This window comes from Phyllostomus discolor, chromosome 1, assembly GCF_004126475.2.
Source record: "Phyllostomus discolor isolate MPI-MPIP mPhyDis1 chromosome 1, mPhyDis1.pri.v3, whole genome shotgun sequence".
NCBI classification, from domain to species: domain Eukaryota; kingdom Metazoa; phylum Chordata; class Mammalia; order Chiroptera; family Phyllostomidae; genus Phyllostomus; species Phyllostomus discolor.
This window is the reverse complement of record NC_040903.2, coordinates 763,541-789,414: the sequence shown is the minus strand read 5'-3', so window position 1 is coordinate 789,414 and position 25,874 is coordinate 763,541. Positions and strand designations below refer to the sequence as shown.

The 25,874-nt window shown below is 68.6% G+C and overlaps 1 protein-coding gene across 4 annotated transcripts; it reads left to right on the top strand.

Annotated features, from left to right (window-relative positions):
* Positions 1-248: 248 nt before the first annotated feature.
* LETM1 (leucine zipper and EF-hand containing transmembrane protein 1) lies at positions 249-25,318 on the top strand. 4 transcript variants are annotated; one of them, XM_036018020.1, is made up of 15 exons: positions 3,108-3,437; positions 7,190-7,246; positions 8,858-8,864; positions 13,176-13,620; positions 13,908-14,051; positions 14,430-14,567; positions 15,144-15,347; positions 18,933-19,052; positions 19,570-19,701; positions 19,987-20,130; positions 20,336-20,467; positions 23,156-23,290; positions 24,027-24,217; positions 24,546-24,684; positions 24,994-25,317. In XM_036018020.1, the coding sequence occupies exons 1-15, from the start codon at positions 3,362-3,364 to the stop codon at positions 25,141-25,143; spliced, it is 2,214 nt and encodes a 737-aa protein (XP_035873913.1). In that variant the 5' UTR covers positions 3,108-3,361; the 3' UTR covers positions 25,144-25,317. The 4 variants fall into 4 exon arrangements, with proteins under 4 accessions (XP_035873917.1, XP_035873906.1, XP_028359658.1 ...); XM_036018024.1 differs by lacking the exons at positions 3,108-3,437; positions 7,190-7,246; positions 8,858-8,864 and adding exons at positions 249-253; positions 1,884-1,888 and having other exon boundaries at positions 13,177-13,620; positions 24,994-25,313; XM_036018013.1 differs by lacking the exon at positions 8,858-8,864 and having other exon boundaries at positions 3,107-3,437; positions 7,190-7,250; positions 13,164-13,620; positions 20,339-20,467; positions 24,994-25,318.
* The last annotated feature ends 556 nt before the right edge of the window (positions 25,319-25,874 follow it).

Here is a 25,874-nt window from a genome sequence, read left to right as displayed (position 1 = left end):
TTTATTTTTAGAGAGGGGAAGGGAGACGTCAGTGCGTGGTTGCCTCTCGAGCGCCCCCTGCTGAGCACCTGGCCTGCAGCCCAGGCCTGTGCGCCGGCTGAAACTCCAAAGGGGGTCCTTTGGTTCACACGCAGGCTGGCCTGGATCTGCGGAGCCACACAAGCCAGGGCCAAGTTCAGGCTTACACACAGAAACCTAGTAGAAGAACAGAACCTGAGAACGGTGTTTTCTCAGTCACGTAAGACAGGCCGAGGTTGGCAGCCTGGACTCCTTTCTACGCTGTCGCTGGTGGCGCGTGGAGGCGGCAGAGAGCAGAAGGCTCAAGGGGCCGCCTTCGCTTCAGAGGCCTGTCCCCTGGAGTCACGGTTCTGGCTTCAGGCGTCCTTCTCTCGCCAGCTTGCGTGCTCCGGTACTTGACTCCGAACCCCGGTCAGGTCCAGCAGGCCCCCCAGGTGGACCTGCCCCTGTCCCTCATCCACCTCCTCCCCCCTTCCTCTCTTCCCCAGTTTAAATGTCCCACTCAAGCCTCATGGTCACTCTCTTGCACACAACGCGACTTCACTTGCTCCTCCCTTCCTCTGTCGTACTTCCGGGCAGAACCCCGACCCGGCCAAGTCCAACTCCACCTGCTGCCATGGCTGATGTACAGCTCCAAACCCTGCTGAGTCTTCCTCTGGCCTCCTGGCCCCTCGCCTGACTCCCACCCCAACCCCTGGACGATTCTCTACCCCGGTCCCTAACCGGAGCCCCAACCTCGTCTCTAACCCGAATCTCTGACCTCCCTAACTGAGGCGTGCCTGCTGCAAGGACATCACATCCCATTGTTTCTCTCGACTCTCGTCACTTGTGCAAACACAGGCTACTGTGGAAAGTCATGTACAATTTGTGGGGAGAGCAGGGTAGAGAATGAGGAAGCCCCCCAAAAAGGAAGATAAAAAACAAAAAGAGCCCACAATATTAAAACAAACTCCTGACTGGAGTGGCTCAGTGGGTTGAGCATTGGCCTGCAAACCAAAGAGTCACCGGTTCGATTCCCAGTCAGGGCACAGGCCTGGGTTGCGGGGTCAGGTCCCCTCTGGGGGGCGCATGTGAGGCAACCACACATTGATGTTTCCTCTTTCTCTCTTCCTTACCCTCTATCTAAAAATAAGTTAATTAACTAAAAAACATAGAACAAACTGGCAGGGCCACGATTCTGTGCACTTGGACTGTGGCACGAAGAGATGCAAAGGGCGGGAAGACAGCTGGCATGTGGCAGTGGGTCACACATTGCCAGGGGCGGGATGCCTTGCTTATACTTCCTTTGATAAACTTGAAAAGGCTACCGAAAGCACGTGTTCTTTAGGTGATCAAAAAACCCCAAAAAGTTACTGTTGAAAAAAGGGTTTCTCTAAAACTCCAACCTGCCTGAGCTGCAGAGAACTCACAGCTAGCTGGTACCCAGAAGCTACCGCCACAGCGCCCCCGCCCTCTGGAGACCTTATTTTTGTCCTCCCTCTTCAACCTGACGGAGCTGGGCCGTGGGTGAGCCATCCAAAGGGCAGGTGAGCAGCGTTGCCACCTGTCTTCACACCTGGAGCCTCCGGCACCAGAGGGAGGAGAGGGCTTTCCTTCCCCTCTCCCGACCAATGTCTTTGGAGTCCTGCACACAGACACTCCTGCTGGCCCACTGGTCACTGCCTCCTGCTGAACCCTGTCTCCAGCCAGTCGGGGCCCCTTGGCAGCACCAGGGGCCAGCTTTGACTCTCACCTGCCCCTTCAGTGGGGCCTCACCCCGTCCCCCATGGCCTTGGGACAGAGCCGTGGGGTGCTCTGTCCCGATACTACTGCAAGCATCCTCTGACACTGGGGGCATTAAAATGCCAGTCCTGTGCTACCCTGAGTGCATGTCTGTCTACCCTGTTTCTGGCCTGGACTTGGGTGCACAAACAAGACTGTCCTTCCTTATCTCCCGTTTGCCTCCAAGGTGTGGGCAGGGTAGGAAAGAGGCCTGGCTTTATGGTTTCTTGGCAGTGGAGGCCTCGATTTCTGGCACGTGTGGTTAGAGTCACTCGATTTGCTGTAACACTCAATGCCCTGTGCCAGCACAGGCTCTTGGTGTCACTTTCCGAAGGGCCCTGCACTAACCGGCACTACCTTCTCCCTACTGGGATGCGGACACCTGGTCCAGCGCCGGGCAGCTCTGGGTCAGGCAGGCTACTTCTTCCAGACGGTGACAGTGAGAGGTGGGGAAGCCTCCTGTGAAGATGTGCCGTTCACCAGCTTCTGAAGACTAGGTAGCCTGCTGAGATTAGAGCTCCACACGCCACTGCCACTGAGTGTGAACTGCAGGACCCTCCCCATGCGGTGCCTTGGGAGGACATCAGTGAAGAAGGCAGATAGGCGGACGGGACGGGAAAGGCGGAAAAGCCCTTCTAGCACAGGGTCCCAGAGGAGCAAACGCTGGCAGGTGGGAAGCAGGGTGGCCAGTCCCGGAGAAGGGTCTGGTGCGACTGGATTGGGGTCAGGGCGGCAGGAGGATCCCACATGCCGCCCAGCCTGCTCTCCCCGCGTGACCTCGTCGATTTCCCCCCACCCCTGGGGCCGCTACGAGTGTAACTTCATCCCAGGGAAGGGGAGGGTGGGGCTGAAAGGTCACGCCGGGGAGTCTGGCTGTGGAACAGAAGCTGGAGCTCCGCTGGGCAGTGTGTGGGTGTGGCAGGCCCTGGTGCGAATTCTGGAAGCCGCGTCTCGGACGGGGAAGGGCAGGCCTGGACGGAACACCACGCCGTGCGGAGGACGCGGCGTGGGGGGTCAGGCTGGCTGCCGCCCGGACCCGGGAGTGCCTCCGGGCTGTGCGCGCTGGCCGGGGCCGGGGCCGACTTTACACAGGCGCGGCGCCCAGCGCCCCCCAGCTCTCCGCCACGCCGTGAGCGCGCGACGCAGCGCTCTCGACCCCAGGGCGCCCTCGCCGCCCCGCGCCGCCAGACTGAGAAGGGCCCTCCGCGCACGCGCCGTCCGCCCGCCCGCCCGGCGGCCGCGCAGCGAGGACCAGAATGCAGCGCGCGGGGCCGGCCCCGAGGCACGCCGGGATCGGTAGTAAGTCGCGAGGCACGCCGGGACCGCCCTCACCTGGCCGGCGGCGGGAGCCGGAGGGGCCCAATGGGAGTGGCGCCCGGTCGCCCCGCCCCGCGCCGCCGGACGTCTGTGCCGGGACATGGCCGCCGCCGGTGCCGGCTCCTGGAGCTGAGCACCCGCCGCAGGGAGCCAACCGCCGCCCTCAACCGTCCGCGCGGGCGGGCCCAGGCGCCGCCGGGCCAGCGAGGAGCCGCGGAGGAGGAGGCGCCAGCGGGAGGCCGGCGCGGCCGCCGTAGCCGGGCACATGGCGTCCATCTTACTGAGGAGCTGCCGCGGCCCGCCTGTCCGCCTCCCGGCGTCCGGCGCTGCCGCCCGGAGGGGTAAGCGCACGGCCGACGGCGCGGCCCGGGCGGCCCGGGCGGGCCAGGGGCCGGGGAGGGACCGAGACGGGCGAGGCGGCTCCCCGGCGCTGGGTCAGCGCTGCGCTCGAACGCGGCCCGGGGCAGGGGTCACCCCGGGCCGGGGCCTTGGCCGGCCCTGCCCCTGCGCCTGGCCCGGGCGGCGGCGGGTGCCGTGCGCTCGGGACAGCCCGGCGCGGGCGGCGGCTTGTGACTCACTCGCGCTGTGACCTTAGCCGCCCTGCCGCTGGCCGCCGCTGCCAGAGCGGCTTCGGAAAGTTTTGCAGGGAAGCGCGCTGACAGCCGGCCGCCGGGCGCCCTCGGCGCTGCGCTCCGGGCTGAGCTCGGCGGCACGCGCAGCCCATCGCGAGGGCAGTCGTGTTCTTGAGTCCCTTCCCTGGCTCTTGAGATGAAGTGGAGGGCTGGCAGACCCTGGCGAGGGGGACCTGCGGGTTTGCGGGGCGTCCATGGGACCGGCATGGCGTTGCGGGGCGTCTGTAGAGGGTCCCCAGACCTTGCCGTGCGGGGTCCCTGCTATGGTGCCCAGAGCCTCGGAGACCTTCGCAGTGACGTGGAGCCACACCTACTGCCGGGCGCTTCGGGGTCCAAGTGCTGGGTGCCTGCACCCCCTCGTCCCCTCTCCCGGCCTCTCTTCTCCTTTGTTACCTTCTTTAGTCTGTTCCTTATTTGTAAGGTTAGGGGGAAGACAAAGTTTGCCTTGTAAGACTGAGAGTCAAGTAAGGTGATGTGCTTTGCGGTGCTTCGAAGTTTCCCAGATACTGCAAGAAAAAGACCTGATTCCTGCTGCTTTCGGCGGTAGCCGCTGGGACCTCGGCGCCGGCGAGCGGCGTCCGGGACCCCGCTGGGCTGGGCCGGCGCCTTGTTGCCTCTGGCTCCTGGTGAAGGGCGCTGATGGAGTGCTTCGGCCTCTTTGTGCTCCGGTAGCCTACGGTTTGGAGCTGGCCGGATCTTTCTGGGGCTGTGTCCTTTCGGGAATACGAATTTTCCTGAGATTGCGGCCCAGCTACAGCTGGTCTGCTGCGGGACCCGCCGGGAGCCCTGAGCCCCGGGAAGCTGCACTCAGCGGCGCCCTTTGCTGGATACATCCTCCGTCTTGACGTCGGATTCTCAGTCCCAGTTACCGGGTTAACATTGCTACCTTGTTACTTACTGCGGCCGCACCCTGTCTACTTCCCTTTACCCGGATACCTGCTTGGCCTGGGGCGCACTTGCCTGGTGACAGACTGTGTCCTGCGGAGCGCTCTGCTCCGAGTTTGGTCCATTTGCCCTCGGTCTCCTCTTGGCTGTGACAGCTCCTGGCTTCCCCCAGCAGGTTTGAGGGGGTCTGCTCAGACTCATGGCAGGGTGCGCCCTGTGGGGTTCGTCTGATGTTTTCACGGGGTCTGGCTGGGGTTGTGGGTTTGTGGGAGAAGTGTCCCTGTAGCACCCAGTGACAATGTGATTTATGGCAGTCACGTGGCCTCGATGGGGACTGAGGTGCTGCCCAGCTGGTCCCTCCTCTGCAGTGACTGCACTTTGGCCATTTCACACCCTGCTCTTGCGGAGGGGGCGTGGAGTGCCAGGCAGACTTGGGAGTGGTCATGTCCGCCCGGAGGTGGGCTGACCAGATTGGCTGTGGGCGGGTGTGAGAGCAGCAGCCCCCCCCCGGGGGCTGAACAGGCGTGAACAGGAGGGTTCGGTTCGGGAGGAGCAGCTGGGGAGCCTGGAGGTCTGGGAGTGGGTGTGTGGGAAAGGCCCGTGGCCCCCCGAGTGCTCTGCCTGCAGCAGCTGGGGCTGGGGATTGGAGCGTGGAAGAGCGTGGCCTCCAGGAGGCCAGACGAAGAAAGGTGTGGGGTGTAAAGAAATTCGACTGGTTTCTGCCCCTCCGCCCGGCCTGCCCCACGCCTGCGAGCGGTGTGGACCGCACCGCCTGCTGCCAGAGCTCGGAAAGGCCGTGGGATTGCCAGAGCGACCCACACATCTCCTGTGATGCGTAGTGAGCCCCTTCTCTCCAACCTGAGTCTGTGCTCATGGGGTGCCTGTGGTCAGTGGCCTGGACCTCCCAGCCCCACCCCCAGACTCCAGGGAGAGGCTGGGTCTGCAGAATGAGTTCACTCACCACTGGCCAAAAACGTGACCCATCACGCCTGGGTGATGAGGGTGCAAACGCCTCATGGGGCTCGGGAGCTTCTGGGTGGGTGGCGTTCGGTGGCCCCACGGGGACAGAAGCTCTTGCATTCCGGACTCTCCTGGACTCCCCTGGACCTCCAGCTGTGTGCCTCTGGGTCGGGAGGTTTATCTGTGGCCTTTGTGGTACATTGCAACAGTGAGGAGGGCAGGATCCCCAGTCCTGTGGCATTCCTGTGTCAAGTTACCAAAACCAAGGGGTTCGTGGGAACCCCTGGATTTGTCGTTGGCAGGGTGTGGGCGGCCTGGGCACCCTGCTTGCAACCGACACGTGAAGTGGGGCTGAGCCCCCCCTACCCCCGCCCCGGGGGTCTGTGCGGAGTCTGGGCAGTGTCAGTAGTGAATTTGCAGGACACCCGGCTGGCATGGGAGGGTTGCCTACTGGACGGGAGACCACACAAGGGGGCTCCCAGAAGGAGGGGTGGCCCATGGACCACACCCCTGCTGCTGCTGGGGCCTCCTCAGAAGGCTGGGGAGCCCTCACAGTCTGGGGGGCAGGCAGAAGGGGTGAGTGGTTCCCGCCGCTTGCAGAAGTGGGGCAGGCCAGGGGGCCCTGGGAGCTGTGACGGCCGCCTTCTCACCGGACCACCCGCACAGCAGGAGCTGTTCCTGGGTCCGCCGGAGATGGGGGCTGCCCCAGGCTCAGGGGAGGGGGCTTCTGTTTGGGAGACAACGGGGGGGGGGGGCGCTCCCCTGCTGGAGCGGGGTTTTCTCCACTGTGTGCTTCTTAGTTTTGACTGGAACTGCCTTCTGAATCCTGGCAGCTGAGCCCGTGAGCCCAGCTCCCACCCCAGAACTTGGCTGGCCTCCACCTGCAAGGTCCTGAATTGAATGTTCCATGGAGCCAGCCTTCTGCGCAAGCAGGGAGCTTTGCCTGGGTTGGCACTGGCCTCCTGTTGGGTTGTACAAGTGACCACTGGAAGTCCGTGTCCCCAGAGGGTCCACTGGGAGCAGCAGGCTGGGTCCGCCTTGCCCAGCCTGCTCCGACGGTGCCCAGGCGTGGGGCCTGTGCACTGCCCTGCCCACCTCCCCTCTCCCTCTCCCGCCAGCTCCCAGGGCCGGCCTTCGGCCGCCCAGACCTGCTCCAGGCACTCCCGCCCCCGCCCCCCCCCCCGCCGCCCCACCAGAGTCAGCCCTGCCCCTCCCAGGCAGGTCCCAGCCCGGGGTCTGGGCACGGGTGGGCCCGACCGTCCGTCACGTGGCTGGACCTTGAACAGCCCCACACGTGGCCCTCGCTCGCACTGTGGAGCTGCCTGTGCATGGGGCCACGTGTGCCCCGGCCTCTGCCTGCCGGAACCAAGCTGGAGCAAGGGGGCTGGCCCCACCTGGGGGGGCCTGAAGGCTGGACTTGGGGGCCCTTGCCAGGTGGGGCCTGGTGCCCCCTCTCGGGGGCAGACCCTGCCCCTGGCAGTGCTTGAAGCCCCCAGCATGCAGCCAGGCTCCCTGCGGCCCTCCCCACAGCCCGGGCGCCTCCCAGACTCGGGGGCGGCGTCCGCCGAGAGCGCGCGCCCGAGATGACTCTCCCGTCTCCCTCGTTTCTGTTGCAGGTGGCCTGGGGGAGCACTCGTGTCTCAGCTGTGCCGGCACCCTGGGGCTGAGAAGCCGCACGTAAGTACACGAGCATCCGGGCGTCGCCGTGCGTCCGCCCGGGGAGCCGGCACCACCTGCCCTCCCGTCTCCCCTCTCGCTCGGCCCCTCCACTTGGAAGTGCGCGAGCACACCCCTCGACGAGCCTGTGGGAAGCAGACGACAGTTTGCAGCCACAGACGTCACCGGGGCTTTGGTGTGTGTTGTTCCGGCCGTCTTTCTTCTGGGTCCGGTTTCCCGACACGCGGCAGTACCCGCACAGGGCGTGTGCCCTGGACGGGGCGGGTCTTTCCTGCTCTCGCTCAGCCACCGCGCGTGGGGCCCGTCGTGGGTTGTGCAGAGGGATGTGGGACGTGGGCAGGCGGCGTCATCGTCGCCGTGGGGTTCTGTCGGCCGCCCCAGGCGGGCCCCGCCTCGCTCACACCGTCCTGCACTGGGGCGTGTGCCCCCGCCGCACTCTGGGGACACCGCTGGGACCTGGGGGACTTCCCTTTGGTGAGAGAGGTCCGTGGTGCTGCTGCAAGGCCGGAGGGCTTCCTGGAGGCCGTGGCATGTACCCTCATCTGTCCACCACCCCATGCACACTTGAACCTCCTTGGGGGCTGCTGTGCCGTCTGCTTCAGGCCCCCTGTCGCACCTGCGTTGGGACACCCACACCTCCGTCCTGGCACCAGGCCTCTGCCCGCCCTCCCGGACAGCCAGAGCAGAGCTCCTCCCCCCCTTACAGCATGCTCAGGCGCGCAGCTGGCCCGCAGGGCTGCCACCCATCTGCCGGTGTCTCTGCGGTGGCGCGGGCGCGAGGGCACCGTCCCCGGGGGCACGGCGGAGCCTGCCTGAGAGCGCCCCCTGCTGCCGGTGCTGCGGCCCCGGGCCCCCACGTCACTCGGGTTTCTGCAGCGCGGGGCTCGCCCCGAGACCGCTCTGTCTGTGGCGTGGAGTCCCAGGTGTTTAAGTGCAGCACGTCTTTACTTTTGGCCTTTCTAGATTTCACTCGGAAACGAACTTGGTAGCCTTCCGGTAGCATTTCAGGGGCCTGGGGCCTGTGGGTGGCTGGAAACAGGGCGGCCCAGTGGCCGAGGGTACCGGCGCGTGGCCCCACAGGGCAGGGCAAGGTGGGGGTCCGGGTGTTCATGTGAAGTTCCTGGGTTTGTTGCTGTTCCTGTTCTGTCTTTGCGGAGAGGGGACCAGAGGGAGAGAAGAGTCCGTGTGAGAGCAGGACATCGACCGGCTGCCGCTCCTGCGTCCCCAGACTGGGGACCTAACCGCACCCTTGACGTGTGTCCTGACCCTGTGCTCTGGGGGACGCCACCCAGCCCACTGTGCCACACCCGTCCGGCAGGGCACGGAGTCTCTGCTTTTCGAGCAGTGATGGCTGAGGCAGCTTCAGGCTGCCGTGTGGCTGGCTGCCCTGCAGGAAGCAGGCCGCGGTGTGGGCACCTCAGAGCTCGCAGGGCCAGCGTGCCTGGCCCCCCACGTGGGGCGTCTGTTGTCCATGGTGGTCTGTGCCCCCCCCCCGTCCACCTTAGTGAGCTCTTCAGCTGCCTCTCGTCTCTGGGGGACCAGGCCCCGCACCTCTTCTTTCTGGACCGTCCCCCGTGGGACTCGGGGGCTCCTGCAGGTCTTTGCAGGAGTGCAGCTGGGGTGTCGTTAAAGCCGTGAAGTCACTGGGGAACAGGAGCTTCTGGAGTTGCACGCCCGGTCCCAGGTGTGAATGTCTGTCTGGTTAGGATCCTTTCCCTCTCTCGGAGGAAGGGCTGTCGTTTCCGTTCTGTGGGCCACGTGTGCCGCCTCTTGGGCGGTCCCCAGGCGTGACCCTCGGGGTGGGCCAGCAAGTCCGTGCAGGGTTTCCGCAAGGTAGGAGGCACCGTTTCCCTTTTCACCAACAACTGCATGGACTCGGACGTCTGACCACGTCGGCCGTCCCCCCTGTGGTGGAACGCTGACCGTTCCCAGTTAACGTCTGGGTTTGGTCGCGGCCAACCCCAGCCGGCCTGCCCGGCCGCGGAGCACCGTCCAGCGGGAGTGCCCAGCCCGGGAGTTCGCCACCACTTCCGACACGTTCCAGCTGCCACAGCCCCTTCTCCGCGCCCTGCACCGTTTTTGGCACTTCAGTCGTGTTTTTGCCTTTCTTGAAATAACAACGCATAATGTGCCAAAAGTGTTACATATTTTCTTCCGTCTTCCATCTTAAAAGGCTACACAAACATTCACCCACTTTGGTAAGTTTTTTTAAGTGCACACTGATGCGACAGCTGCCACGATACAATCTAACAGAATTGTTTCAAATGAAGCTACAGACAAGGGGAGCGCTGGGAAAACCATCTTACGGAAAAAACACGAAGTTTTTGGCTGACCCGGTTCATGGTGGTGGTGGTGACGGGCCTCCCTTTTCCCGGTCTTTTCCTGGTGGTTGTTACGGGGTGGTCGTTACGGGGTGCCATCTGCTTCCCTGTGCCGGCCCCCCAGCCACCGTTGTGGCGCCTCTGTGGGCAGCACCTGCGACCCTCCCCTCCCCACCATTGTCTCTCTCTTCCTGGCGCTCCGGCTGCTGTGCTGCCGGCTCTCACCACAGGGGCCCACCAGGCCTGTGGTCAGGACGGGACGGTGGGCTGCTCTCGCAGCAGCGGCAGCACGGAGGGCCTGCTGCGGGCCAGCTGCTGCTCCGCTGCGGAGTGCTCTCGTCAGGTGTGGGTGCTGAATCTGTCGGGCACCCTTGCAGGGGTCCAGCACGCTGTGTCGCAGGTTCCGCCGGTCTGGCGGCTCTGCTGAGGGAGGGTCGTCCCGATGCCCTGAGGCTGCGGGTCGAGGCTGCGGGCCGACCCCAGGTCAGGGCCCGAGCCGGACTGGACCGGTGGGCGTGTGAGCGAGGGGCAGCAGGCCCGTCTCCCTCCCCCTCCCCCGCCCGTCCTCCTCTCAAGTGAGTCAAGTTAGAAGAAGCAGAAGTTGTGCTTCGTCGATGCAGCTTTCTTATAAGCTCATCACTTTTAGAGAGTTAAACAGTGAGAACAACAAGACTTTTGCTGAACTCAGTGCAGTTCAAACTAGGAGTCATAGATGAGAGTCAGAGCCTAACGTCTCTGTGTCCCCAAGGTTTGTTTTTACCTCATCCGCCCAGGCGAGAGCCCTGGGGGCACGCAGGGCAGCGGCTGCCGGCGGTGACCGTTGGTGTCCCTCGTGTGGACTCGTCTCCCAGATGTGGTCCGGACCCTGTGGGGCAGGTGGGGGGCGTTTCCGGTCCGAGACCACGTCTGGACTCCACCTCGCTGCCCCGACCGCCTGTGTCCGGCAGAGAGGCCAGGGCGGGAGCGCCCAGGCGCCGAGCGAGCCCTCGGGCCGAGAAGCGGCGTCCTGCCCCGCGGCCTCACGCAGCGGGAAGGCCAGTGGGTGGGGGGCTGCCGTGCTCCTGCGTCTCGCTCAGTGTGGCCGCTCCCCAGACTGCGGGGATGCTGGCGTGTCAGTGACAGGTGCCCCCCGCACGCACGACACTGGGGGTCTCGGGGCCTCTTGTCCCCGGGCAGGGGGGCTCTGCTCCTCTGGAGCCTCCTCCTCAGTCCCGGCGCCGCTTCCTCGCTGCCGGCCGCGGGTCCCAGAGGAGCGGGGCTGCTCGTGAAGGGCTGGCACCCTCCCAGGCCAGGCCAGGCCAGGGCCGTTGCCTTGGGGAGCTGTCCCCTCCAGGGGGGCCTGCCAGCGGAGCCTAGTCACCTGTAGGCTGTGCCGGTGGCACGCTCACACCTGGCTGCAGGGGGGTTGTGCTGTGCCGCCAGCCCCGGGGACGGGCTCCTCTGCCCGACGCTGCCGAGACTCCTCGCACGGGCCCGGCGTCCTCAAGTCAGACAAGCCACTGATGGACATCCCCAAGCTTTTTTAAAAATACAGTTTTAAAGGTTTAGTTTTTTAAAATTATCCTATTGTTCAATTATAGTTGTCTGTACTTTCTCCTCACTCTTAAAGATTTTGTTTATTTATCTTTAGAAAGAGGGGAAGGGAGGGAGGAAGACAGGGAGAGAAACGTCAGTGTGTGGTTGCCTCTCGTGCACCCCCACTGGGGACCTGGCCCACAACCCTGATTGATGTGAGCCCCGACTGGGAATCGAACCCGCAGCCCTTTGGTTCGCAGGCCGGCGCTCAGCCTGCTGAGCCACACCAGCCAGGGCTAGATGGGAGCTTTTAAAATAGTAAGTGACACAGTGCTGTGCTTTTGAAAACGGCCCAGCCTTTCTGGCTGGAGTGGCAGCGATAATCTCCCCAGCGTGCTTGCGGGCAGCAGCCGGGGCCTCGCAGCCCCCGCGGGGCACGCCGTGCGCTCCTCGGCTCAGCCTGTCTGCGCACGTCCGTCTGCGCGAGCTGGCCGCCCCGGCCACCGCTGATGCCAGGTCTCCTCGCAGGGGCCACTCGCTGCTGTGCCGCTCGAGGGGTGGAGATTGGATATCCCGCCCGAGGGCTGGCTTGGCGAGGCCAGGAGCGAGGTCGCAGCCTGGGCATGGGCACCGCCCTCGCTGCTCTGAGAGCTGCGGCGGGCCCCCGGGCTGCTGGCTGCTGCGTCTCCCAGCCGTCTCCTAGCCGCAGGCAGTCGGGGAGGCACCGCTGCTCTCAGAGGTGACCGTCGGGCGGGGGGGGGGGGGGGGGAGTGGGAGGGGCCTCTCCAGGACGGGGGAGAGGCTGGCAGGGGCTGGTCGGTGGGGGGCCAGCCGTGCCCGGGGCCGGCTGTACCTGCCCAGCACGGGCCGCGCACTTGCCCTGCAGCACCCCCCCTGTGAACGGGGTGCTGCCCCGGCTGCCCCCCAGCTTTCTTCCAGCCCCGACCGGCGGCTTCCCGGAGGTTTGGGTGGGGCGGTGGGAGCAGCTGCCGTCTCTGTGCTGGGCGTCACTGTGCACCGGACACCGTCCTGGGTGCTCCGTGTGTGGGTGCAGCAGGACACACCTTCACAAAGGACGCTCTTGGAGCACAGAGAGGCTGAGTCACTTCCCACGGTCACACAGCGACAAGTGGTGCCGGCAGCTCAGGTCTGTGTCGTGGGCTCTAGCCAGGTGCTGAGAGCACACACAGCTGGGAAGGGGCTGGAGCACCTCTGGGGTTCGTGGGAGCCTGTGGCCCCCTAGCGGTGGGTTTGTGCACTGCAGGGCGAGGCTCCTGGTGCCGGTGCCGTCCCTGGGAGACTGGCTCTGGACAGAGGGGCCGGCTCCTCTGTCCCAGTTTGCGCCGTGCACGGTGAGCACAAACCCTGGGCTCTGGCCGGGCACCGGGTGCTGCGGGCAGGTGCCAAGCGTGCAGCTGCACCGGACCAGGGTGGGCAGGCTGGCCTGCTCTGGCTGCTGGCGGCCCAGGCCGCCGCCCTGTGGGCTTCCGAGTGTGGGCAGAGAGGGCTCTGAGGTGCTCACCTGCAGATGCCCCTGGGGCCCCACGGGGCCTGACGGAGCCCTCCCGCCGGTGGGGGCCGGAGTGTGCGGGATGGAGTCGGGGCGGCGTGGCCTGGGAGGACAGGGCTGTGGGTGGGGGCCGGAGCAAGCCCTGGGCCTGCCTGGGTGCTGCGGGGGCGGGGCACCAGCGTGGAGCGGGGGAGAGGGTGGGCTTCGGGCTGCCACTCTTGGTGTCCTCCGTCCCGCACCAGTGCCTCTGGGCGGCTGGTCCAGGGGCCCGGGTCACCCTGGACGGGGCCTCCTCACTGATCCTCAGGACCTGCGGGTCTTTGTAGAAAATCACCTGTTGGGGAGGGGAGGGGACTGCCGCGCCCCACACCAGGCCTCAGCCTGCGGGAACAGGCCTCGGGCCGCCCCCTCGATCTGTCTGTCCCCGGCCCTTGGCTGCTTGTGTTTGTGTCCACTCTGCCCCCGGCCCTGGGACGCGGGCAGCCCCTCCACCCCAGCTCTGGAGGGGCGTGGGGGCAGGGGCTGGGGAACCTTTGGTCAGAGACGTCGCTCTTCCCCCGTTTCCAGGCACTGCTCCCCCGTCCCGCTGGGCTGGACCCCCCTGCACCCCAAGTACTTCTGCTTCGGAGGCGACCCCCTGGGCCGCCGGACGCCGAGGCTCCAGCGCGCGGCTGCGGTGGCCCGAGTGCAGTGGGCGCCGGGCTCGGAGGGTCTGCTGGGCCCCACGCCACGGCTGCTGCCCGCGCGCTGCTGGCACTCGTCGCCGCCGCGGAGCGATGACTCGGTGGTGGAGAAGTCGCTCAAGTCCCTGAAGGACAAGAACAAGAAGCTGGAGGAGGGGGGCCCGGTGTACAGCCCGCCCGCCGAGGTGGCCGTGAAGAGGTCGCTGGGGCAGCGGGTCCTGGACGAGCTGCGGCACTACTACCACGGCTTCCGCCTGCTCTGGATCGACACCAAGATCGCCGCCCGCATGCTCTGGCGCATCCTCAACGGCCACACCCTGACCCGGCGCGAGCGCCGCCAGGTAGGGCGCCCGGCCCCCTTAGCCCACCCCCCCCACACACACCCCCCTGGGCGTTTCCCTGGGGCCCGGCTGCCCCACGGCCTCGGGCTGCTTTTCTGGGTCAGTGCCATGGGTCAGTGCCTCTGGTCGGGCGGTCCCTCCAGGCAGGGAGTGGGCTCCTGGCCAGCTGTCCCGCAGGCCGCAGCGGACGGCCGTGGCTCTCAGGAGCTGCCCCTCGAGCCGTTGGGGGCCTGGGGCTCCCAGCCGCAGGGCCGCCCGGTGACCTCGGACCCCACTGCTCTTGGCAGTTTCTCCGGATCTGCGCCGACCTCTTCCGCCTGGTGCCCTTCCTCGTCTTCGTGGTGGTGCCCTTCATGGAGTTCCTCCTGCCCATCGCTGTGAAGCTCTTCCCCAACATGCTGCCCTCCACCTTTGAGACCCAGTCCAGCAAGGTGGCCTCCCGTGGCAGCGCCGTGGCGTTCCGTGCTCCTTCGTGGTTGCCGTGCAGCGTCAGGGGCACCCCAGGCGCCGGGGCTCGGGCCTGTCCGTCCTAAACACACTCGGAAGCAGGGCTCCCCTGGACCCGGGTCTTCAGCCTGGGTCAAGGCCCGTGGGTGGGGGCGGGGCCCGGGTTGGTCCCGGCCGTGCAGGCCTGCCTGTTTCCGCCAGTGCGGTGCTCTGGGGGCCCGCGCCCCCAGCCGTGTGGCGCTCTGGCCAGCCCTGCCCGGGTCCCGCGGAGCGCGAGGGACTGGGAGCGGGGGGAGCAGGCTCCAGCACCCCGCCCTGGGGTTCCCGGGGGACGGGTGCGACGCCCTGTGTCTGCCCCGCAGGAGGAGAGGCTGAAGAAGGAGCTGCGGGTCAAGCTGGAGCTGGCCAAGTTCCTTCAGGACACCATCGAGGAGATGGCCCTGAAGAACAAGGCAGCCAAGGGGAACGCCACCAAAGACTTCTCCGTGTTCTTCCAGAAGGTGCCCCCACTCCCCGGAGCTCTGCGCGCACCTGCCTTACCTGGGCGCGGCCCTCACCGCCACGCCCCCTTCCTCTGCTGTGGCAGCAGGGGCACCCCTGGGTGGGCGGTGGCCCCTGCCTTCACGCCCGGCGAGGCTGAGCCTCCGCAGAGAGCGTGGCCCCTGACACCCACGCCCCTGCCTGTGTCTGCCCCTGCGGCAGCCCCCGGCGCGGGCGGTTCGGCACATGAGAGGTGTGAAGACCTGCCGTCCCGCTGGGCGTGGGGGCCGGGCTGGGGGAGGACGGGCCCCAGGGTCGCCCCACAGCCACGTCCGAGGCGGGAGAGGGCGGCGGGGCCTGCTGGCGGGCCGGCGGGGAGGGGGGTGCCCACGGCCTCCTGCGGGAGGTGGAGTCTGCGGGGGGCTGCTTGGAGGGAGGGCCCAGTGGAGCCGGCCCTCCCAGCCCTGTTCCCCCAGCCCCGCCCCGCTTCCCGCTTCCTCCCGGGAGGGGCGGTGTGGGGTGGGCGTGTGCGTGCATGTGCGTGCGTGCCGGGGTGCAGGCCTGCGCCACGGGCAACCTGGCCCCCTGCTCGGCAGATCCGGGAGACCGGGGAGAGGCCCAGCAACGAGGAGATCCTGCGCTTCTCCAAGCTGTTCGAGGACGAGCTGACGCTGGACAACCTGACGCGGCCGCAGCTGGTGGCGCTGTGCAAGCTGCTGGAGCTGCAGTCCATGGGCACCAACAACTTCCTGCGCTTCCAGCTCACCATGCGGCTGCGCTCCATCAAGGCCGACGACAAGGTGGGCTGTCCTGGGCGGCGGGAGGGCGGGCTGCTGGCGCGCCGGCCCCAGACGGCGGCTGTCCCCGCCGTGGGTGCGCGCGAGCCTGCGGGGGCGACTGCGTGGTGCTGTGCGGTCCCCACGGCTGCTGCCTGGCGGCCGGGGTGCGGTGGGTGCGGTGGGAGACGTCACTGTGAGCGAGGGGCGGGGCCGGTTGCCCGCTGCCGGCACGCTCTGACCGGGGAGTCACACCCGCGGCCTCGGTGTGTGCCTGACCGGGAACCGGACACGCCCCCTTGGGGTGTGCGGGGGCGACGCTCCAACCCACCGAGCCCCCCGGCCGGGGAGCAGGGGCGAGTTTTAACGCCTGCCCAATGTTCATTTCAAGAGCGCGTCACAGCTGACCGCGTTGGCCTGTCTCTCGCTGCCCTGAGCAACACTCCAGCACACCCCTTCCGGCGTGGGTCTTTGCCCAGGGCCTCTGACAGCGTCCCCAAACAGGGGCCTGGGGTTAGACCTCTGAGTGAGAGGCGGGAAGTCGACAGCGAGCCCCGGCCGGCGCCCCGCGTGCCTGGGCCTCTCCAGCGCCCCTCGCCTTGGCCCCCGTGGGGTCTGGTGTCGCAGCCACACGCTCGTCGCCCGCCTCTCAGGGAGTGTTCCGTCCCCCGTCCGTCCCAGCTGCTCAGGCGGCACCCGGCCCCTGCCGTTCCCCGAGGTGAACGAGTCCAGTGTGTCCGTCCCCATCAGTGAGGTCCTCATCACTCGGGCAGGTTCCCGGGGCCATGGCCTCCCCACGGCTCCCGGCAGGGCCGTCCCTCCCTTCCTGGGGCTGCTTGCTTGTGTCCTCCCGCCCCTGTCCCCCCGCTGCCGCCGGGCAGCGCCTCATCCCTGCGGCGAGCAGCGGCCTCCCGGCCTCCCTGCCCCTGGGCTCCGTCCAGGCGGCCTGCCCTGAGCTGGCGTCTCGGGGCGGCTCCCAGCGTCCGAGGTGCGGGTGTCTGGGCCTCCTGTGGCCTCGGGGTGCGTTCTGCTGGGTGTGGAACTCCAGGCTGCTGTCCCACAGGGTGGGGGGCCAGGCGGCGGTCCTCCCGAGGTGTCCATCCGTGTGCGGAATCAGGCTACTTCGCAGCAGCGACGCACAGGTGTGTCCTGTTCCCGCATCGGGGGTCCCCGCCGCCTCGTGAATCCCACCCGCAGCCCTGCAGCCCCGCGCCCCTCCGCCTTCCGCACCGTCCATCCCGACCTCTGCCCCGGGGTCTGCTTCCTCTTAGGCCCTCCCGCGCCCCACGTTCCAGTCCCGGGAACGCTGTTGGGGTTCTGCTTTTCTAGAGAAATTTGACCTTTCACATAAAACCACGCCATCTTTCCTGTTTTCTTCAACACGTTGATCTTGGTTTGTGTCTTCTTACTCCGATAACAGCACGAACCAGAGGTCTTTGTTCCTCTCTCGGTTTGCTAGTCTGCAGTACTGAGTTTTCCCAAACACGCGTCTCGTCTGAAAAGCCGGAGAGGTTCTGGGCGGTGCCCTTCTCCCCCTGCGGCCCCCATCATGGCCGTCGCCCGAACCAGGGCTGGGCCTGCCTCTCTGACGAGCCCCTCCTGCTCGCGGGGGCGCCCCGCCCCGCCCCGCCCCCTGCCCGCTCAGCCTGGCACCGGCACCGTCGTGGTTCCTGCGCCTCGCGCCTCCTCGGGACTGGAGCCTTCCAAGCCTGCCTGCCCCGCAGCCCCGCACGCCCTGCTGCTCCTCAGCTCCGTGGGGCGGCTCTGCCTCTTCGCAGCGGCCCCAGGCCTGACGCAGCCACTCCCCGTGGGCCTGCGGGAGGCCAGCTCGCATCCATGCCAGCCCGGCCCATCCCGGCCCGCAGACGAGGGCCCTAACCCCGGCTGTCCGGGCTCTCCGGCGCTCCACGGGCATGGCTGCTGCGTCCCGCCGTCCCCGGCTTCCCCTCGGGCTGGTCTCGGGGAGGTGCTCCCCGGGGCGGCGGGGGGGGGGGGGGGCGCTCACAGGTCACCCAGAAGGGTCTGTAGGGACGGGGGCGCTCGTCTCTGGGGCGCTCGTCTCTCGCGTGCTGTGAACTCTGCCCCCAGGAGGGCGCTCGGGACGCCTGCCCTGCCAGGGAGCCCAGGGCCAGCGGGGGCAGTCCTCCGGCGGCCGCCTCAGCCCCACGCCTGAGGAGAGCCCTCGGCGGGGCCGCCCCCAGGAGAGGCAGCACAGGAGCGGCCGCTCACTCACCCTGTGACCTCGGGCGAGTCCTTTCGCCCCCGAGTGCCTCAGACTCCGCTGGGACGGACCTGCAGCCAGGCCAGACCACCATGGCGGAGAGGGTGGAGGGGCACACAGTGCCGGGCAGGAAGCAGCGCGCAGACGAGAGGAGACTCTGAGACATCGGGGAGGAGCCCCGGGGACCCCAGGGTGGACGAGACATGGCGGGGCGTCTCGGTGCCCACAGGTCCCAGCCTTGCAGCTGCAGGTGCTGGCGAGGGCAGAGCCCACTCTGCCCCCTGAGCAGGGCGGGCCGCCCAGCGGGACAGAGGACTCCGGCCAGGCACCTCCACCTCACATGGCAGTCCCAAGACGCTCCCCCCTGCGGTGGGGTCAGAGGCCAGGTGGGGCCAGTGACAGGGCCCTCCTGCCCCTCCCGGCAGAAACTGGACGCCTCTCTCCTGGGGCCTGCCGAGGCCCCTGGGCTGCAGCTCCCCAGCTGGCAGGCAGTGCTGCGGGCTCGGTGCCCGTGAGGGGCCTGTCGTTTGTGGTCCCCTGGAAGCGGGCACGGTGCCACTCGGGGCCCCCAGAGGCCTGGGCAGGCCAGGCCCAGGAAGCAGGGGCAGCGGTGAGGGGAGATGGAGGACGGGGTCCCGGCCTTCACGGCTGCTGTGGTGGGCGTGGCCGGCGGGGACGTTCTGGGAGGGGCGGGGAGTGCCACGCACAGGCTGGGGCGTGTGGCCAGGGGGTCTCAGCCCCAGTTGTCCCGCTCCCGCCGCAGCCGGGCTGCTTGGGGAACGTGAATAGCTGTGGCCATCGGGCCGGACCGACCCACGCTGTGTCATCAATCACAAAACCTTGCGGCCCTGAGTCCCAGTCGGGGCCCGTGCAGGAGGCGGCCGGCTGGCTGGTGTTTCCCTCTCTCTCTAAAACTAGTGACCGCGGTGTTGTCTTCAGGGGAGGACTGCAAACGGTGTCTCGGCGGGTGGCCCAGCGGGTTACAGGGCCACCCCAGTGCGCCAGGGCCCTCTTCTCCCTCGGGTGCCTCCAGGTCCCCCTGCCCTGTGCCTGCAGACACTGAGCAGGCTCCGGTGAGGGCGGCTGTGGGGCGAGGACATGTGCCGGCGCCCGGCAGGCGGGGCCCAGGTCCCTGGCCCGCCCCCTGCGGGGTCTGGGCGCTCCAACACTCGTCTTGGGGCGGGTTCTGGTCGCCCGGCGCCCCCCAGGTCCCCTCCCCAGTGGCCAGCCCCGCCCCTGCGAACCAGGGCCAGGCCCCAGCCTCACTGCCACCCGGCAGAGCGCGTCAGGAGGGGGCTGGGGACGGGCCGTCGCACCCACGGGCGTGTGGCACGGTGCCGCAGGCCTCCAGCGGCCCTCCGAGGTGGCACGGTGGGCTTGTCTTCCAGCTCATCGCCGAGGAGGGTGTGGACAGCCTCAACGTCAAGGAGCTGCAGGCCGCGTGCCGGGCGCGGGGCATGCGGGCCCTGGGCGTCACCGAGGACCGCCTGCGGGACCAGCTGAAGCAGGTGCGCGTCGCGGGCCACGCGGGGCGCCCCCCCCCCCCGCCCAGGGAGGTCGGAGGGGCTCCCGGGCGTCAGCCCAGCGTAAGCTCGTGGGGCAGCTGGGAGGGGATGGCGGGCCCGTCCTGGCCTGGGAGGGCCGCCGTGGCCCCTGCCCGTGTCTGGCCGCCTCGGGCCTGGTCCTGGAGGCAGCTCCGGTCCTTCTCGGCAGCACGTGGTCGGCAGTCGCGTCCCTTCTGCCCCCGTCTGTGCCTGGAGGGGACTCGGCTGACTGCCCGCAGCCCGGGGCTCGTCTCCCCCCTGGGCCGGGGTCCCAGTGCCCCCCCCCCCGGCCCCTCCAGCAGCCTGGGGGGGCCGCTCCGCCCACCCGCTGCTGTCAGACCTCGGACAGGCGGCATGAGTCACAGGACGAGGCAGCGAACCAGCCCGGAGCAGAGCTCCAGGGTCAGAGGCCTGTCCCGGCCCCGGGTGTGCGTGGGAGGAGGCCAGCAGGTAAGTCCGGGTCTCAAACTCCCGATTCTAGTGGCTGGAGCTGCACCTGCACCAGGAGATCCCGACCTCGCTGCTCATCCTGTCCCGGGCCATGTACCTGCCGGACACCCTGTCGCCCGCTGACCAGCTCAAGTCCACGTTGCAGACCCTCCCGGAGATAGTGGTACACTCACCCGGGGACCTTTCCGTCGCCCACGCCCCTGAGGGCCGGGGCCCTGCGAGCACCACCTGCCCCCTGGCCTCGGGCCCCTGTGCCCCACCCACTCACCCCTCCCTTCCTCCCAGGCCTGCCCTGACACTGACCCCGAAGAGTGAGGGGCGTCCCCGGGGCCTGGAGGGGTTTCCTGGCGGGGTGTCCTGCCCCCCCGAAGGCCGGGTGCAGCCCACCACCTGGGCCTCTCTGGCGGCGGCGTGCCCCGGCTCACTGCCAGCCGTGCCCTGTCTGCAGGCGAAGGAGGCGCAGGTGAAGGTGGCCGAGGTGGAGGGGGAGCAGGTGGACAACAAGGCGAAGCTGGAGGCCACGCTGCAGGAGGAGGCGGCCATCCAGCAGGAGCTCCAGGAGAAGGAGCTGCAGAGGCTCTCTGAGGCCAAGGTGCGGGCCGGGGGCGGGCCGGGGCGGCAGAGGGCGTCCCGCTCCAGCTCCTGCAGAAACCTCCTCACTCGGGTGCCCGGGGCCCTGCAGGTCCGCCCCTTCCGTCTTCCTGGAGGGGTCGGGGCACGGGGTGGGGGCAGGGGTGGTGGGGCGCTGGGCGGACGAGGCCTGGCCGCCCCTGAGCCGGCCCCGGCCTGTGTTTCAGAAGGAAGCAGCACCGCAGGTGGCGGAAGCTGCCCCTGGGAGGCCCGTGGCCGAGCTGCAGCCGGAAGCGCCGGACGTGGTCCTGCCGTCAGAGGCCCTGAAGGACACGGCCCCCGTCCTGCAAGGCGTGCAGGTGAGCGGTGCCCGCCCCCGCCCAGGGGCAGCAGCCGCAGAGCCGAGCAGCAGGGCGGGGACGGGCTGCCGGTCATGGGCACTCGGCCCCGTGTGCTCCAAGCGGCAGCCCCCCCGCCCCCCCCGGAAAGGGGGTCTCGTGCCCCTCGTCAGCCAGGTGGGGCAGTGGCGGGGACACTGTGGGCCCTCCACAGAGGCTCGTCTCCTGTCACCCTCGGTCACCTCCTCTGGTGGCCTGGGATGGGCGGTGCACCCGGGGGTGCCGGTCTCTGGGGTCCTTGCCCTCCTGGCGCAGCCTGCTCCTGCCGCGGGGGTAGGCTCCCCCCGCCTGCAGCCCCCCGGTGGGCGGAGAGCTTCCGGGCACGCGCGGCCACGAGGTGTCTGCTGGCCGGAGGGTCCCGGCAGCTCGGGTGGGACAGCAAGGCCAGGGGCTGCGGGAGGGCCAGGGGGTGGCGCCCGAGGTGGTCTCTCGACGGGCAGTGCGGCTCGCCAGGGGCCTGGGCCGGGGGGGCCGTGGAGCAGCGGCCGGGGGTGGGGGTGCTGCAGGGCGCAGCGCTGGGGGCCGAGGCCTCGGGAAGGTTCGGACTCTTCACGAGAGAAGACGAGCCCCCCAGACCGGGGCCCTTGCGGTCAGCGGGCTGCGGCCTGCAGGGGCAGCGTGTTGGGCGGTGGCCGTAGGCGGGGTAGGGTGGGGCTGTCCAGAGCCTTGGGGGCTGCTTTGGGACACTGGTGTGGCCTGGAATAAGCGGGGGGCGGGGGGCTCTGCTGCACCCCGCTGACAGCCGTGAGGCCCGGAAGAGGCCAGGCCACTCCTGGGACACGGCCCAGGGGACAGTTGGAGGCAGACATGGGTGCCAGTGGGACAAGCCTTGAGGAAAGGGGCAGGTCCGAGGGCCCTGGCTAGGCTGGCAGGGAGGGGGCCCGGGGCTGGGGACAGAGACACCAGGGTCGTGTTGGGGGTAGGGACCGCGGGGCCAAGGGGAGACCGGTGGGGGCGGGAGGAGGGAGCACCGTCAGGCGGGCCTGGGGCAGCCGCCGTCGCAGGCAGGCAGGTGCACCCCGTTTCCTGGGGCCGAGGACAGTGCGGACTCCTGGGAGAACCTGGGGACTGCGCGCTGCCGGAGAGTGTTGGCGGGAAGTGCGGACTTGAGGAACCAGGGTGCGGAGCCAGGGCTCGTCGAAGGGGCCCTCGGGTGCAGGAGCGGCGCGGCGCGGACCCCGCCAGGGAGGGCCGCTCGTGGCTGGGGAGCTTCCACAGACGCTGCCCAGCCCCGCCTGCCCTCCCGTCTGCCGGGGAGCGGCCTTGGTGCCGTGGGCGCCCGGCGGGCAGCCGGGGCAAGGGGCGTCCCCAGCTCCTGAGCCCCGCCCACCCAGCGAGTCCCAGGCGGCTGTTCCGCGGAGAGGGCTCGCACTGCGGCTTCGTGGGGCCCTGCAGGAAACAAAAAGGCGGTCTGTGTCGTTCGAGGGCTGGCAGAGTCAGGGGGACACCGTGAGCGGTCACTCCCGTGGGCAGGACGACACGCCGACCGCCCAGAGTGTGTTCTCCGGCGGGAGACGTCCCGGGAGGCCGGGAGGGCCCTCAGCCCCGCGGGCCCGGCGCTGACGCGCTGGCGCACCGCCCGCCCTCGCCACCCTGCTCCGGCGCCGCCGGCCTGGCCCGGCCGTGGTGGGAGGAGGGGAGCGAGCCAGTCAATGGGGAGGAAGTGAGGCCGCCCGTGTTCACGGACGCCCTGGGAGTCAGTGTGTGTCTCTGTGCCTGTAATGAATAATCAGAAACTGTGCACCTTAAAAGCATGTCTTTTTCTAAGGCTTTACTTATTTCTAGAGGGTGAGGGAGGGAGAAAGAAAGGGAGAGAAACACTGATGGGCGAGAGGTGCACCCATGGGTTGCCTGTCACACCTCCCCCACTGGGGGCCTGGCCCGCAGCCCAGGTACATGCCCTGACTGGGAATCGAACCGGCGACCTTCCAGTTTGCTGGTCTGCGCTCAGTCCCCTGAGCCGCGCCAGCCAGGGCTCAAAAGCATGTGACTTACAGTAGCATCGAAGAAAGAGACTGCTTGGGGGCAGGCTTGAAAATAAGTATGGAAGACCCACGTGGTGAACGCCGCCAACACTGTGGACACACTGTGTGCAGGCGGGCGTGCGGCGGCTTCCGCTCCCGCAGGGGTGGGGACTCGACGGGAGGCTGGTTCCCTGGCCGCTCCACAGGCGGAGACCAGCGTGGGCCCAGCATGCTCCCCTGTCGGGGTCACAGTCGCTCCCGGGCTCTCACGGGAGGTCAGAGGGCCTGGGACTGCCCGGACAGTGGGGGGGGCGGTCTGTGTCCCCTCTGGGTGGGGCCCGCACTGTCCGTGGTCGTGGGGACGCACCCAGGGACCTCAGTGGCGGAGCGCGGCCAGGAGGAGTCCCGCCTGTGTGGGGTTCCTGCACCTCGGACCTGGCTGTCGATGGGCGGCAGGCCAGGGTGGGTGTGGGGGTCCCGGGTGCGAGGGAGCCCGGGGGGACAGCTGCCCCCCCTCGGCGGTGACGGTCGCACCAGTGTCCACGTGCCAGTGCCGGGCGGCACATCCCGTCGAGGAGAGGCGGCGGGGCCTGTGCCCGCAGCCGGGAGGCTGCTGCCGCGCGAGGCCACTGCCACCGGCCCCGGGGTCCCCTCACCAGGGCCCGTGCTCTGTCCCACCCCCCAGGGGGAGGAGATCACCAAGGAGGAGATCGACCTCCTCAGCGACGCCTGCTCGAAGCTCACGGAGCAGAAGTCGTCCCTGACGAAGGAGAAGCAGGAGCTGGAGCTGCTGAAGGAGGACGTGCAGGACTACAGCGAGGTGCGGCGGGGCGGGGCGGGGCGCGCCCTCTGCCGGGCTGCGAGGGGTGGCGCCGTGTCCGGGCGGTGGCCGTGCCCCTGGTGACGACCAGCTCTCCTCGTCTGCGGTTCCTTCGGCTCCTGCGGGGGTGGGCGGAGGGGCCTGGCTGGCCGGCGCTGGGGGTCTCACCCCCGCTCCTGATGCCGACTGGTCTCGTGGTGGGGGCTGGTGTTCTTTCTCACGGGAACACGTCGTCTTTGCTCACGGCAGCGCTTCCCGCCCGACCTCAAAGAGCTGTGTTCTCACGGCTCTCCCAGGGGAAGGGGATGAGCTTTGAGCTCGGTGAAAATAGCCACCGCCGTCCCAGCTTCCTCCTGACACGGGAGCCGGGGGTCTGTGGGGACGCAGCCTCCTCCCCCGCTCCCCCTTCCCCACCCTCACCGCTCCCGGCGGAGGGGCGAGGGGTTAGGAAGACTCGCATCCTTCCTCGATGCCTCCGTGCGGTGTTTGTTCCTGCGGCAGACAGGCGCGCGGAGGCTCAGCTCCACTCCACTCCCTCCCCCACCGACACGGTGTGGGTCTGCAGGGCCAGAGCACCGCTGTGCGCCGGCCATCGGCGGCCCCCACGGCGGGGGCGGCGCTTCTCCGGCACAGGCTGCGGCTTGTTGCCGTCGGCCCTGGTTCCGATTAATCACAGAGCGAACCTCATCGTGAGCGTCTGTAGGACCATGTTTTTACGACGAGACGCTTCCCTCAGGACTTGCAAGAGATCAAGAAGGAGCTGTCCAAGACGGGCAAGGAGATGGAGGTGGAGGAGTCCAAAGCCAGCAAGCGGCTGACCAAGCGGGTGCAGCAGATGATCGGGCAGATCGATGGGCTGCTGGCGCAGCTGGAGGCCGACCAGCAGGCCGGCAGGCTGGGCGCAGCCACCCCGGGCTCACCCGAGGGGTGAGTGTGGGTGCCGGGACTGCCTCCGCCTCCCAGGGGGCCGTAGCTGACCGCAGCGCCCCGGCCCCCGGGCTCCGGGTGTCCTCAGGCTGCAGGCCTGCAGGTGGGGCCTGCGTTGCCTCCTGGGTCGGCCTGCTGTGCTGTGTGGGTCCCCCCCGCCCTCCCTGGTCAGGGGCAGCTCCCCCACACTGCCCCCGCGCAGACAGGCCTGAGGGAGGCTGCCCGGGGCTCTCGGGGGCTGCTCTCAGGGTCCCGGGAAGGTGGGGCTGGCCTGGGAGCCTGGGGCTCGGGTGGGGGTGGTGCCACACGCAGGCCTGCCCCTCCCCAGGGAGTCGGTCATCAGCGTGGGCGAGCTCATCAGCGCCATGAGGCAGATCAAGCACATTCCGGAGAGCAAGCTCGTCAGCCTGGCCTCGGCGCTGGACGAGAACAAGGACGGCAAGGTCAACATCAACGACCTCGTCAAGGTGGGTGTGGGGCCTGAGTGGGCCCCCGGGCGAGGGTGTGGGGCGGGCGGGCCCCCGGCAGAGGGGGGGCCCCCGAGGGGACGAGCACTGGCACTCGGGGCTCCGCCAGCCCCGCCCCTCGACAGTGTGCTCCTACAGCCTGGGGCCCAGGCGTGCACTGTGCCCTGGGGGCTTGGGAGCCTGTCTGCCCCTCGGGAGGCAGGGGTCCGACCGCAGGGCCCCTGGTGGGCCCGTGCAGCGCCCAGCGCTGTGGCCGTCTCGGTCAGCAGCCGAGGACCCGGACCCCGAGCCCCCTCCTTCCCTGTGCAGGTGATCGAGCTGGTGGACAAGGAGGACGTGCACATCTCCACCGGCCAGGTGGCCGAGATCGTGGCGCTGCTGGAGAAGGAGGGCAAGGTGGAGGAGAAGGCCAAGGCCAAGGAGAAGGCGGAGAAGGAGGCCGCCGAGGTGCAGGGGTAGCCGCCGCGGCCCGGCCCCGGCCGCTGCGAGGCGACCCCTGGGGACGCGGCCAGTGTTTGTCTGGGATGAACCAGAAGCGCCCGGCACCAAGTAACTCAGTTTTCGCCATTCCACGGAGAGTCGGCCTGGACCCCCAGCCCCCGGAGCCGTGTCTACAGTGTCCTCGCCGCGGCCGCCCCGGGGGGAGCGAGGACCCGCCCTCAGCCCCGGCAGGACGTCCAGTCGGCGGCTCGGACGCCCGGGACGCGGAGTCGGCGGGGTCGTGGGCGCGTCTCCGGAGACCCGGCTGCTGAGGAGACGCCGGACCGCGCTCTGGCCGGGCCGTCTGTGCCCCGTGCAGGCTTCCCGCTCCGTGTCGTGTCGGCCCCCTCTCGGTCGGCCGGCCTGTGTCTCCGCCTAACCCCGCACTGACTAACAGGCACAGAGCCCCTCGGCCCCCACGGCCGGCCCCACTCGCGTCCAGATGTAAAGTGGGGCCGAGGCGCCAATGAAGCCGTGAGGACGAAGTGTGTCTGTCTGAGTGGTCTGTTGTGCTCGGGCGGCTTTGGGACCTTTCCTGCCTCCCTTGGTCCACTGGGGCGGATGCCCCCAAGTCCGGGGTCCCGCGGGGCCTGGCCTGTCCAGCCCTGCCGCCCGAGGGCTCCCTCCCCAGGGGCGGCTGGTGGCCACCCCTGGCCCCTTGGGGGGCACCCCAGGGCTTGTGGAAAGGCTCAGGGTGCAGCCCTGGTGCC

What these genes read in the sequence shown, in the direction of transcription:
- LETM1 (XM_028503857.2), top strand. Translation starts at nt 3,362, where the DNA reads ATGGCGTCCATCTTACTGAGGAGCTGCCGCGGCCCGCCTGTCCGCCTC. An exon ending in AGACCCTCCCGGAGATAGTG is followed by an intron (nt 19,702 to 19,986) that starts GTACACTCACCC and finishes CCCTGTCTGCAG; the next exon opens with GCGAAGGAGGCGCAGGTGAA. An exon ending in AGAGGCTCTCTGAGGCCAAG is followed by an intron (nt 20,131 to 20,335) that starts GTGCGGGCCGGG and finishes CCTGTGTTTCAG; the next exon opens with AAGGAAGCAGCACCGCAGGT.